At 26.1% G+C, this 15,178-nt stretch overlaps 1 protein-coding gene across 14 annotated transcripts in view; it reads right to left on the bottom strand.

Moving 5' to 3' along the window:
• Positions 1 to 15,178, bottom strand: part of LOC141538583 (uncharacterized) — a 71,366-nt gene that overhangs the window by 34,503 nt on the left and 21,685 nt on the right. For 4 of the 14 annotated variants that reach the window (XM_074260152.1, XM_074260157.1, XM_074260155.1 and 1 more), the window contains exon 2: positions 2,081 to 2,143. In XM_074260152.1, coding sequence (XP_074116253.1) covers positions 2,081 to 2,143 — 63 coding nt within the window. Of the gene's footprint in view, positions 1 to 2,080; positions 2,144 to 2,337; positions 2,365 to 5,619; positions 6,124 to 7,505; positions 7,537 to 15,178 lie in introns of those variants that run through there. The other 10 variants (XM_074260158.1, XM_074260153.1, XM_074260156.1 and 7 more) reach the window with 8 other exon arrangements.

The following is a 15,178-nucleotide window of genomic DNA, read 5'->3' on the forward strand; positions in this document are numbered from 1 at the left end:
TCGTGCCTAAATACTACTATCGGGCCAGTAATTTTTTTTTTGTCAAAAATGTAAAGAGAATATTATTCAGGGTCATGAAAAAAATTTTTTAAAGTTTGAGTTCTTAATTAATATTGATTGAAATTTTTATCTTTTTATTCTGAATTCTATTCAAATTTCGTATATTTTTTTTATCCGGATGACTTTTTAGAAAAAAATTTATTTAAATTGTTACAAAAAAATCTAAGAATTTATACGTTCGCATTTTTTTATAAAATTAAGCTGATGTTATAATATTTTTGAATTTTTAAATTCGAACAACCCTCTGTAATAATTCAAAATAACCATGAACTATATTAATTAGTTGTATTTAAAAAAAAAAATAAGTCCTTGAATAAAGTAATCAATCATTGAAAAACAAAACTTTTCAATGAACAAGAATTATTAAGTAATTACAGTTAATTATCATGAAGAAAAATATTTATTTATACCCCGCGTTATTTTAAGTGTTGAGACACGTGAAAATAAATCATTCGGATTTATTGTTTTTTCAAAAAAAAGGAATCACGTGAAAAGAGAATGAGGATTGGATAATAGTTTTTTAAAATTGGCATTACGCCTGGTTAACTATCTATAATATATTGTCTGCGTGGTTGGCATTCGAAACTAACTAAATTGTTGTAATAAAAATATATATGCTGAGGGTTTTCTATTTTTCATTCTGACGCAATTAAATCAAGTACGAGGTGAATTTGTTATCCTGTTGATTTCATGCGTTTTTGTTATTTTTCTGTACAGTATAATTATATAGAGTTTTTGGAAACAGACTAAATATTTTTCCTCAGTAACGAGAAATAAACGTATTTCTAAGTCTAGAACGTAATCTTCTGAACGTGAGATTTCGAAACTCACAGGAAAGTTAGTTTTACAAATAATTAAAAAAATTTTTTTAATTTTCAATTAAAATTTAACATCAAAAAGGTTTTTTTTTTTATAATTAATTTTCAGGAAAAAAATTAAAACAAGGAAAAAAAATAAGAGTGTTATGTGTTCAAAAAGATAATAAGGAAGTCGGCAATAAAAAAAAAACCGCTAAAAATATTGAGGACTTAAATAAATTGAAAGGAGTTGAGAAGAGTTAGAATTATTTTTTTCTCTTTTCATTTTTCTCCCTTTTGGTTAATTTAAATAAAAAGGTAGTATGATTTGGGAGATGAGATTATAATGACGGTTATTCAGTTTTCAGAAAGGACGTTGGCCAGACTCAGACTACACCCATTTGCTGGTATGGGTCAACTTGTTGCTAAGCGGTTCCAGCTTGGAGGCCAACCGTTATAGCTCAGGCAATTTCTCACAGCTGAAATCTCACCACACACATGGTTACGATATTTCAAATGGTAATTTTTTACAAATTCACTCACACAAACTCACTAAGAAAATATTCAACGCCTATTCAAATATCAAATGTTAACTATCAATATATTATATAAACTCACATTAACATTTAAAAATCCGTCATCTTTATTACTACCATCTGAATGATTAAATTCCCAAACCGCCATACTTGAATTTATATTTTAACATCAATCATTAAACAAGATTATTATTATCATCAATAAAAAATTTCTTAAGCAGCTGTGCACTTGATCGTTCAATATAACAAAGGTCAAAAGACAATCGAAAGTGATAGTCTTTAATTATGAATATTTCGACATCAATAGTTTTGATTATATATTTCCAATTATTATGCAATTTAAAGATATAATTGTATGCAATTAAGAAAAAAATTGTCTCAAAAAATTAAAAAAAATATTCGTCGATAAGATAATTCAATTTCTAATTAAAATTATACGGTAGGTATTGTAATTTTACAAGATATGATAACGGCCGATATTGTCACGATTGATAAAGAGAAATTATCACGGCCGGTCAAAACAGCGCCTGCTACGATCTTGGTCGATGTATGATAAAATACGCGCTGAAAGTACATCAGAAATTTGTTTTATCGACTGAGGGGTAGGGACAGAAAATTTCAACTGGGAAAGAGCGACACGTGGTGATTAATAGTCTTGAAAACGAAAATAATTACGAAAAAACTTACCGGTTTTGTTGTCCTGCGCCTTGACTCCATTTTCCACGTCTTCGGCGGCTGTGGAAAATGCTGCTGTAACAAAAATGATAAATTAATATTGTTAATTAATTTTTTGTATTACAATCGGTGAATAAATGAATATGAATATTGATGTGAGTTATACTTAAAATTGCAAGCGAATTTAATGATTTATCATGAATGTCTGAGAAGATTCTGAATGAATTACGTAAGGATGAGATGATAAATAAAGTAGTCGAAAGTATTACGCAGTAACAGGTGAATTTCCATTAATTATCCCTGATAGCCAGCGCTTTCTCAGTAAGTGTTGACTTCCAGCAGTTACGGTTAATTTATACATCAAGTTGGCGGTAATTCTTCTCTCAACAACAGTTGTAAGCAAATTGACGGAAATCTACGGCCGCAACTTGAATACAAGTTAATAATCAAATTTGTAGTTAAATTTCCTTTCAACTTTACTACAATTTGAAGGAAATACTTGTAGAGCAAGTTTTGACGTCTATTTGCAGAGTAGGTTATAGGTAACTAATAGGTAATCGCTCGCTTTGCCAACTCTTTCCGTCAAGTTTGCTTCAAATTGCGGACGTAGATTGACAGTAAGTTATAGGTAAGGTGGCTATCAGGGATAAGTTTGTATCGACAATTATCTGAATAAGCAACTTGAGGAATGAAACTTAATGACACACGGCAAGTTTAAGGTGCGAAGCGCGAAATAGTAGTGAACTGATGAGAAGCTACTTGTACTCTGACGAACTGACGTCTTTTATTATCTCCTATAACCGTAAATCTTAATTGTTTTTTATTTATGCTAATGTGATTTATTACGATGCAAGATTGATAACACGTGTTTTACGTACTTATTAATTTATTTTTTGAATGAATTCATATTTTTTGCGGACCTACCAATTTTAAAAGCGAGTCTGTCTAGATTTGGAAAAACCCATGACCGATTCGTTCTCCTATGAATCTTTTGTGCTAGTTCTGGAGAATGGAATGCGATTTTTGGTCATTAGTCTATTTTTAGCTTTGAAAAAAGCGACCTTCTTTGGTTTTCAAGCAGTCACATTTGAAGTTTTTGTAATCCGTCAGGTCAGAAGCCTCGGAAAAAAATTGTGAACTAGTTTTAATTATTTCATCTTATCTGTAAATCAAAGTTTTTTGAACTCGTGCAATCGCTATTTTTGGCAAGTGATTTCTTTTGTTTTTTTCTTTTTTTGGTTGGAGAAAACGTGTTCAGGAGAATTGTTATCATTAAATCGGATATTTTTAGATCGTAAAAGAGTTAAAAAACAATGTGTGAACTAGTTTACATATTCAGTCTGTCAATCAGAGTTTGATGAACCTGCATAATTTGTCAAATCATGATTTTTTACTATTTTTTTTTTTTTTTTTTTTTTTTTTTTTTTATAAAAAGTTTATAATCTGTCAATTGAGGTATTCCAAAATTTCTTATAAAAGATATAGTAAGTTATTTCAGTGAAAAATTGTAATTGTGATTCAAATTAATATATTATTTGAATAAAAATTTTGAAAAAAACTTTTTTGGCTGTCCTCATTTTTAACGCATTAATAGAAACTTTTTAGCGGCAATTTTTGCAAACAAATTTTGTTCTATATTTTTAACTATTGTGTCAAAACAATAATAAACATTAAATAACTAAATAAAAATATTCCGTGAGTCATTAAAATTGAATATTTACCAGAAATGTTATCTCAACATTAAAATTCATCAATTATTAAATGAGGCGTCATATTTTAAAACGTAAAAATAAATTGCATGAACACATTTAACAACGTAGATAATAGTTGTATTTTTTAAAAGTGAAAAATTACATAATTCTGCGACATTTTATTAAAAACTAATAGCCGTGATTATTCTATTTTTATAATCAGATAATTAACTACAACGACGACGCGGACAACTTGAGCCGAGAATGGATTATTATAATAAAACGGCTGATAAAGACGACCGCAAATAATATACGAAGTAAATAAAAAATAGTTATGAATAACAGAAAGATCCGAGGATGGTTTTATTGACTAATAATGTTAATTACCAGACACAAAGTAAGTGAAACATGGCCAGTAATCGGATTTTGGAGCGCATGTCCGCTGACTCAGATAACAACAATATATCGAGTTAATTTGTAACAATAAATAATTCACGTAAACGCATGATGATTATGATAATCCTTAAAATGAGTGATGTATAAATAAAAATAACCGAGTCATCCATAATTCCTTTTTTAATCCAGCTCAAGGATGAGTGTATCGAAGCGATCTATAAGTTTTTACTTCCAAGACTCAAGATTCCTGAATATCAAATTCAGAGACAATAACAATAACAACAGTCGCAATGGTTAATTATTCTCACAGTGTGAACTATTAGATCACCAGAAAAATGAATTTTTTGTTTGATTTGTATCATTTATTGTAATTAGCTGTTCTATTAATGGGAAATAATTAATTGCGGTTTATTGTTCTTTGTATATATGAACGTTGGTATTTGATTAGCAAGCAAGTTTACATTATTGAATGTTTACATTTTTAATTGTATTATTATATGAAATTGTTGAATGCTATGAGAATTTATGTCGTTTATCGTTATGATTGTAATTGTTAGTAGAATATTTGAATAACAATTTTGAAAAATTTATTCAAACGACTTATTGTATAAAATGTCAAGATGTATTGTTTAAAATTGTTCAGAAGTATCTAATTAATTTTCATTAAAAATTATTAAATTAAATTCGTCATCACCGAAAAAATTAATTTTTGAACTCATTAAAAATTAAATTAAAGTATAAAAAATTAAAATATACTGGCTAGAATAGTTCGAAAATATCTAATTAATTTTTTTTGACCATCTAAAGTATAAAATTAAATTCTATAGTAATTAAAAATCATCAAATAGTTCAAAATTAATTTTGATAAGAAACCTCTCAGTAGTAAATTTTTCCCATACACCCAATCATTTTTAACATGATCAAAATATTCTGAAATATCTTAAATGGGCGTCAAAAATGGTCAAAGGTGTTTATATGCATCTGTTTGTTTCGATCATAACAATATTGAAACATTTATCACCAAAAACCTACGCAAAAAAAAAAAAAAAAAAAAAAAAAGCTACAATCAAATTAATAACTATTATTTACTTATTATGAAATAATTTCGCAATTAATGTTATTCCAATCAGTTTATTGATTAATAACAGTGAATAATAATTCTTAAATTAATGTCAGGCACTTTTGTACGGAGTTTTAAGTGAATAAATAAATTTAAAATGATTATGCTAACATTAATTCATATATCGATATCGAAAATCGATGTTTTCACCTTAGAAATAAATAAATAAATAAATGTCATCTATTCGTCATGTTTGAACATCTATGAACATCTTATGTTCCAGATTATTTATCAGATAAAATGATAAAAAAATAAAAATAATGTATTTTGATTGAACAAAATTCAGCAGACGCAACAGGTCACGTTCATTCTTCGTGATCAAATTACAATAAGTGGATACATACCAATATCTCTATACTCAATCGAGGATTTCAACATATTAGCGTATACACTGGTCACGTTATTGTCTTATAAACCCACGCACACAAGTTTATACCGACAACAACAATAACAGTAACAGAAAAATTTAATTTAAAAATGAAAAGAAAATTTATCTGGTAAAGCGAGATCGTAAGACGCGAATTATTAATCACAAAACAATACACAACATTTTTTTAATTTCCTCTAGATTTTATTCTTCTGACAGCACTGATGGCTATCAATCACTGTGTCATCTCCCGACTTTGATATTTGGAAAAAAATAAAAAAATCTTATTTTTTTATTTAGCGCTGCTGTTTTATTTTTACTATCCCTCATTCCACACGATGAATTTTTATGCTGTTTGTTCTCGAACTTGTTTTATTTTTTCATCTATTTTATTTTATTTTAATGTTATTTGTAATACTGTACGTCTAGCCAAGCAAGTGGATTATCAATCACTGGTAGAAAATGTCCCGTGGCCTTTTATATCAATCGAAGTTTCTGTTTTCCCACCACACTTGTTTTTAAATTTTTTAAGTGTCGCCCACCATGCCCCCGGCAATTTTATGTCAATTAAAGTTTTAAAAAATAATTGAAGATATGTTCGTTCATTAACACACTTCACTTTCTTTTCAGATAACTATTATGTATAATAACAATGAAAAGCTATTTTATAAGTAAGAATTTTTACTCTGAATTTTTATTAATAAATTTTAATTAAAGAAAAAAATTAAGTAAATTTTTTTTCAGAAAAATTTTCTATGAAAATTATTTAAAAAAATAAAAATCAAGAGTAATTTTGTAGAAGACAAAAATCTTGTTTTGACGTACAATACGAGACTGATGATAAAAAAATTATTCAGTAGATTTTATACGCGGTAAATAGAGAGATAGAAGTGAGACAGATTGTAAGATTTGAGATTAGATAATAATAATTTACTAAAGAGGAACGTGATGTCCTTCGGCCAGTCGTTCATCGAGCACTCGCTATCAGGAAAATTTTCAAATTACACGTATAATGTACAAGTTGACTTATATTCGAGTACACAATAAAATACTAATGTTTTATGATACACATCCATATCCATTATATTATCCATATATATTTTTGTGCGCAGATAGACATATTTTATTTACTTTGACATATTATGGTTATCGAGTCGATAGTGAAAATCCGGAAATGAGGAATTATTCTTGGAATAATTTATTTTATAAGAAAAAATGGAATTTATGAATAAATTGTTTGTGTTTTTAATTTTTTAATCAAGTGTCATTGAACTATCGTTACACTCGAATGCATTAATCACTGACATTAATTTTACAATTTTTTGCAATTGAAATTAAATGACGAATATGTAAAAAATTTTTAAATCCATTGAGGAAAATATTTTCAAAGTCTTAAAAAAATTTTTCTTGGACTAAAAACGTTTTTATTCGTGATTAAAACACATTTTTCATAAATTAATAGTATATTTAACTTAACTATTTGAAATTTTTGAATTAAAATATTCCATAACATACTGTAAAAAAATTTGCGGAGTGATTTTTAAAATTAATACAACTTTTAAAAAATTGCATCAATATTTTTTTTCAATTTCTAAAAGTAGTATTTTTTGATAAATTCTCTCTACAACATAAAAATTTATCGATGGTTTTTTTTTTATCTCAAATTTTTCTCGACTAGGTTCTATTACTCACAAGCGCTTTATAAATTTAAGTATTAAAAAGTTAGACTTGAAATTATGTTTAAATACTCACCGCCACAAAACAATGTTTAATTTCTAACAATAAGTAAATCTTAAATTCAAATACTCTAATAATATTTAAATAAGACCCATAAAATATAAAGTTTAAGACAAATTGACTCACCAAGTTCTGGTTTCATAAATACAAACACTTGAAAACATACGAAGATAAAAAAAAAAAAAAAAAAAAAAAATAATTAAAAATAATTTCGATACGTAAATATCATATTGTTCGTCGAAAAACCCGTGAATCACTCAACTACGAAATAAATGGATAGTAAACAAAAACAAATGGAAGAAGCACGATAGAATCCGTTTAGTCACAAATGCTGGTCTTTTTAAAAGTGAACACCCGGGAGCACAAAAGACGAGCGCAACAATTTAAGTACTCATTGAATAAATGCTAATAATTAAATTTAAACGCCTACGTTTTACTACTACACGGATTATTATTGTATATACGATGTAGTAAATTGATGTGGTCCTCAAGTAAAGAAATATTAAGTAAAGGCACAAGGATGATATTTTACGCATCTCATCTTTACATTGTATTATCATGAGTCAGGCTTATATGACTTATTATTTAATACGAGTATATTGAATCGTAAAAAATATTTATGTGGGTTTTTTCTAATTCTTTTATTGATGTCACGGTATTATAAGCGAGATAATTTTATTGTTGTTGTTTTTGTTTGTCGAAAATATTTTTGTAATTTGTTAGATTTTTGATGGATCTCATAAAAAGATACATGGGAGTTAAAATTCTTAGTAAGGCTTTTTATATTGGAAAAACCGAGAAAACTAAATTTTTCTCATTGAAATTTGATGAAGAGTCTTTGAATAATTAATTATCAAAAATTTAATTTCTAACTTGTATTCTATGGTAAATATTAGATGAACAGATTCATTTCGAATAATCTCACTGAACCTACTAAAGATAAGAAAACAAAAAAATTTTATTTAAATAAATCGCTTCGTGTAAATTATGTTGAAATAAAAAAAAATATTCTGACAAAAAGTTTCATTAATATTTTGAAAAAATTTTTATTTACAAAATAGACACGAGCAAAAGTAAGTCAGCAATTTTTTTATAAATAATTTGTTAAAGATAAAAATATTCTATATGTTAATTTCAGTAGCATAAAATTTGACATAATACACAGTTTTAATAAAATTTAATTTAATTCATCGAAAAATAATAATAATAATAAAAAAATTATGCTAAAAAGTTACATGATTATAATTTTCCAATAAAAGCTTATCACAATTGAAAGAATCCATCTCAATTATATACGTAACACACAATCTGTTACACTTGTATTATTTCAAAGAATAATAAATAAATAAATAAAAAAAAAAAAAAAAGTAGTAACGAGTATTATCTGGTAGCATTGGCAAGTGGTCAATCACGAATCGCAATCGATATTGCATTGACTCATGCATGAGCATAATCTCGAGCATTTTTAAAAAATAAAAATATTGTAAGAATAATGACAAGTATCGACAGTAAATAGATCAATACCAAATCCAGGTCACTTAAATATTTAATACATGTCAATAAATATTCGTTTGAAATGTATGATATAAATATGAATATATATATATATATATATATATATATATATATATATATATATATATATATATATATATATAAATAAATTCCACAAGTATCTCACTTATGAGATACTTGTGGAACTTCAGAAATGGAAACTTAATTTTTGGAGTGAATAGCAATTTTCAACCGAGACGCAGCTCCAACTTTTTTTTGGGCTAACGATACGGTAAAATGATGTTATCACTTTTTTGTAGAGAATAATTTTTCCCATAAATCCCACCGATTTAGTAGATGAAATTAAGATACTTGTTGAACGTCAGAACACTTAGTAAGATTTTCTACATAACACTCCGTAGGACAATCATCAAGACAACTTGCATGACAATAGGCAGGAGAACCAGCAATACTAATTTTAAGACCATAATTGTATTACTCGAGTAAGCCCGAGGAAATGCGCGAAATAATTTTATTTTCTCTAATAAAAATATTAAAGTTTTTATTTATTCGAAACAAAAGAAATAACATCTTATATTATTTTTAAAATAAATAAGTCAATAATATCATTCGTTATGAAGTTCGCTTGGTAAATTTTATTGTACTTTTTTCTTTCTTTAAATCTGTAACGAGCTCTCTGATTGGTCTATTTCAATCCTCAATAACTCCCAAAATATTGAGAATTTCGAAAAATTTTATTCTTGCAATTGTGCTTAAAATCGCCTCTTCTATCCAAATTTTTTTGGTCGGACACTAATTCTGACTCACTCTATATATATAAGCAATTAGTAACGTATCATCATTTTCATTATTGTTCTTATATATATATACTTAATATTGTAATTGCAAATTAATTATTAATCGTATAAATAGTACAAGGGCGGTCATGCCATTGTTGTGATGTTATTTTAAATATTTGATTTATTGTATTAAACACCTGGTAGTACTAATAAAATGACAATGTCCAGTCATATTTCTTACATTGTCCCCTAAGTGTAATTGTCGTGATTGGTAATTAATTTTATATTTATTGCTCTAGACAGAGGAAATTTTTTTCAGTCAATTTGATGGAAGGTAAGCATTTTACTTTATTTTTTTTTTGTTTTCATTTTTTTATGAACTATTCTATTATATTGGACTTAAAGGTCACGAACTCGCGGTCGAGGACTCGCGGGAGACGGAAATTATTTTTATAAAATGTTGGCATGACTCCCAGTGTATAGAAGTAGTCGAATGTTTATATTTATATTTGCATTTGTTAGTAATTGTTATTGACGGAGCGGACAGGAGGTTCGTTGTATAGCATGTATTTTTATTGTGCGGTTAGACTTGACTACTTGCGTCGGGAAATAAAGATATACCAGACAACATGACGGCAGTGATTAGTGTCTTGTACTGCACGGAGCTTTGTACTTAAACAAGGTCAAGTCAAGGATTTCTTGTTAGTACACGCGGTAAAATATAATATAATTATTACAAAAAAAAAAAAAATAGATAAATAAAATTAATAAATTATCTGTTGTATTGTTAACAATTGTTGAGTTTAATTAAAAAAAATTTTATAGCTTCATTTTACTTCCTATTGATTTTATTTATTTTTTAGATCGACTGATAAGTTTATGTTGACGTAAATCGGAAATAATTACATTTTTAAAGGAGAATTATAATTTTATTTATTTTTTATTTCTTCTTGTTAATGATAAATTTTAAATAGAACTTCAAATAAACTGTGATAAAAATAATTAGACATTCAATTACTGCGTGATCACGCTAGAATAGTGATAATAAATTTAAGTGCCAGATTGCTTTGGATAATTAAATAATAATATCCAAATATTTGAAAATTTTATGCTTGTAGGTAAAAAATTAAACAGAAATAATTTTATAGTTATTGTTATTATAAGGCAATAATTTATATGTTTATCTTTGTGATATTTATTTCAACTTATGAATTATGAATTAAAATTTTTCTATTACACAATGATGAAATTACGCAAATAACGTTAATTTGAAAATTATTAAAAAATATTTAAATGTTTATTTCATAAGTCTTTATTTCTACATATGTTACATGCATTTTAGATTATAAAAATTTATAACTGTTTTTATTGCAATTTATTATTATTGTTATTAATATTATTAATATTGTTATAACTCGTAGAAAATCCTTCTGAAATGGCTGAATACGACCTTATCTGATCATATCAGGCTATGTATCTGGATAAAACAAAATTTATTACAATTTGTCAAGATTTCATTTTTTTCTAGAAATATCTATGTTAATTACCATGTGTTATTATTCAAATATAGGTGTAGGAGTTAATTAAACTAACACTCAATTTCAAATAGACTCTTTGGATGAGTAAATTAAAAATTTATATTTTAAAACTTAATCTCTCAAAATTAAGCTTCTTGTAAGGAAACGATTCAGCAACCATGCGCCGTCTATCGAAAACTTTCAACACTAAATTTGGTAAAAAAATTATATATGATCATATCAGTCTGTATAAAGTAATGCCAGGAAATTTTTTCGCGGATAATATTATTATTATTATTATTATTATTATTATTATTATTATTATTATTATTGTTATTAATAATAATATTTTAAAAAAATGACATTTACTTTTCATAATTCTATCTATGTCACTTTAGTTAAATAATTTTCAACCATTTAGATAAAGCTTAAATAATTATCGTCAGAATTGACACACACAATTAATACTTTATAGCAGCATTATTTTTTCCTTATCAAGCAAGAGGATAATAAAATTGAAGAAACTATAAATACTACTTAAAGTATTCTAATTTCATTAAATATTAAATTAACAAAGCAAAATAGCACCTATATAAACTTCTAATACAAGAATAACTCTAATATATTTACAACTCCATCAATAAAACAATTATTTACCCAGTTTAGCGAAAGGTGTGTCGCGATAATTGTTGATAACAATGAGTGCATTGTGTTATCATGTTATAAAAACAAAGATTTTTACTAGCAGACATCTTCAGGGGAGCCGATATAAATTATTGTTTACATTTTGCGTCAATAAATTTTTACAAGTACGATAAAGTCACCGCTAGAAATCATCCAGTAGGTGTATGATTTTATACATTATTATTCTCATATGTAAATATAAGTTCATATGTATGTACGTAATCTTAATTTTTTTATGTTGAGTAACAAAAGATGAATATCATAGTGATAAAAATATCAAATATATATAAGAAGTCTATAGACTTCTTTCGCATCCTTTATTCTTATCGTCAGATAAATATATGACTTTTAATATTTTATGGACTTCCCCTTTATAAATTAAAAAATATTTTATCACAAACTTCTTCATTCATTTAAATAAAACCTGATTTGAATATTAAAAAAAAATATATAAAGAATTTTAAAAAATATTAATGATTTAAAAAAAAAATTAAAGAAAAAAAAACAAAATTTGTAAATATTTACTCAAATATTTAAAAATAAAAAAATTCTTGACATTCTAGAAACAAAACTTTTTACAATGAAATATTAATTATCTGAAATATTCGATAACAAAATATTTATTTACTATATATTTATTCAAGTGGAATTATGAGATAAAATTGAGTGCCAAAAAGAGTTATTATCATTATTACTATTGATTTAAAATAAAAATCGATATAATAAAACATTAAAAAAATGGAATTATTGTTGTATCACTTGTAAGCAATAATTTAAAAATTTTTTTCTGCGTGAAAGTGAGGAGTTGCCGATGAAAAACTCAACACATATATATGGATGTTATATTAAATACACAGTAGTATTATATATGCTTATACGCGTATAATCATCCTGTCATTCACGTAACGGGCGAGTACTCGCCAAAGACCTTTCGATAAAATAGGAAGCAAGGTAACACGTGCTAATCTTTATACTACTCAATTAAAATTTCTATGCAACACGGATACGTATAGCATCCAACATTAATTAATTATTAAACCAACATTCTTTTAAGTTATTATTGTTGTTATTATGATTATTTATTTTAATAATTTATTACTACTTTATCCGCTCGTTTAATATGATAATGTGTATCATTATTTATCATTATTTATCATTTGTTAATTTCATGTGCAATCTTCTTTCAATTATTTATTCATAAACAAAGAAGATGATTTTTCACTTTTCTTAAAATTTAATTATCGATTTGTTCAGTGGTCATTTATGCTGACTAAAGTTTCGGATTTGATTATACTATCTGTACCAATATACTACAAATTTTTCATTAAGTTTCATTTTTAAATATTTTTATAGATTTCTTGTCAGTAATATTTTACATAATTCAATATTAAGTTCTTCATACTTTATAATTGAAATTTAATCACGCAAACGCAAAGATTAAATCCTAACATCAAGATGGCGGCAATGAGCGCGTGAAATGAATTTTTCCATAATAAATTTTTTCATTGATTTCTAACATTTTTTTACTTGTTTATTTCCCCGAAATAGGTCGAAAAAGTTATTTTTTCAAAATGATGACGTTCATAATTTTTTATCGGAGAGTGAATATTTTAATTAACACATTAAACTTGTTTGTAGTATGTTTCCACACAAAGAATTTTAATTTAAATTGATATATAAGTAGATAGACTTACAGATTCACCCACTAAAGAGTACTTTACTAGATTTATTTGAAAGTAAATTGATAAATTAATACAAATGATGGAAGAAAATTAATTATCGAAGAATTATTATTTAAAATACTTATTAACTCTTGAATATTTTTATCGGGAGAAAGTACTTATCATCATAGATTTATCGCACGGAAATATAAAATTTCCTATATTAATATAGACACCTACTTGAGATAAATTATGAAATTGATGCAGTTATAACATTCAATTTAATGTATAATATTAATATGTAATGTGTTATATATATTTGAATAGAAGGAAATTTTTTAACTTTTTACCGGAGTGTTATATTGTTTTTTATTTATTATTATTTTTTTTTAAATTAATATTATGTTGTTGTGCATAATTTTTTTCAATAAGTGTTTTATTATTTTCGAATTGAGTGTAAGAAAGCAAGTCACGTGTTTTACTTTCACTGACAACTGATACGTGTAAAGAGAAGAATTGTAAGTTAAACATATTTGTTAATTGTTCTTCAAACAGAGAAGAAAATTTTTAATTGATTTGAAAAAAAACTCAGAAGAATAATTATAAATTTCAAATTATTACTGTAGGTTTAAAAGTTTTCTATTATATTTTTTTGATAAATTTAGAATGAAGAAAAATTAATTAAAACAAAAAAAAAGGATTAAATTCCTGGAGCATATTATTTCGACTAAATTTCGTTTAATAAGAAAGTATCTTTCTTCCTCTAGCAATTTTTTCGCACACAGATAAAAATTAAAACATATATGTTATGGTAGTGGAAATTCCCATTAACGAATAAATAAACCAGTTCTGATCGATAGATGCCGCGGAGGATCGATCGAACGATCCATTGGCTTTTAATGGTCTACAGAATGCAATCGATGTTCTGCTCATGGGATCGTTTAGTGAGAAAACTATCATCAAGATAACAACAACAACAATAACAATAATGATAATAAAAATAAAACTAAAAAAAAAATTAACGATTATGATCAATAGACTAAGCGAGATCGCGATTATGTCGAATACGGTCTCAACCTCAATAGCTCGGTATTTGTAGAACATACTTCCTTTATAATTTAAGCTTCTTGTGGGTAATATTACGTAATCATAAGTCGCGAGAATTTATAAATCTATTGTTTTGAATTGAGATGTTTTAGAAGATTTTTTTCTGAATTACTTTTCAGCTAGGATTGTTTGAATATAAGTGAAAAATACAATTTTAAAGACTATCGCGGCCATAAATCTCAATTGTTACTGTTACGCTACGTAAAAATTATAAATATCGTTGAAAGACACGTTGTTTCCGTTATAGGATTCGTTAAAATTACTCAGTTCCTGGTGCCATCAACTCTGCAATCAAAAGTATGTAAGAGTACTGCTGTAATTTATTTCTATTTTTACATAAAAAAAAAGGTTTTTTTTTTTAAGTTAGTCGGTGGTTTCTTTTAGGGAAAAAATTGAAAATTTATTTGAATAGAAATATTATCGTTCCCCACAAGGAATCGAACTTTGATCCTTTCTCTGTTACAAGTAATTAGTTATCACTTTATAGTTTTGCATTGTAATTTATTGAGCGAGAAAACAAATAAAGTTATCAGCAT

Source organism: Cotesia typhae, unplaced genomic scaffold (genome assembly GCF_013202065.1).
Source record: "Cotesia typhae breed Kobodo isofemale line unplaced genomic scaffold, CoteBio_Ctyphae contig_22, whole genome shotgun sequence".
In the NCBI taxonomy this organism is placed as follows: Eukaryota; Metazoa; Arthropoda; class Insecta; order Hymenoptera; family Braconidae; genus Cotesia; species Cotesia typhae.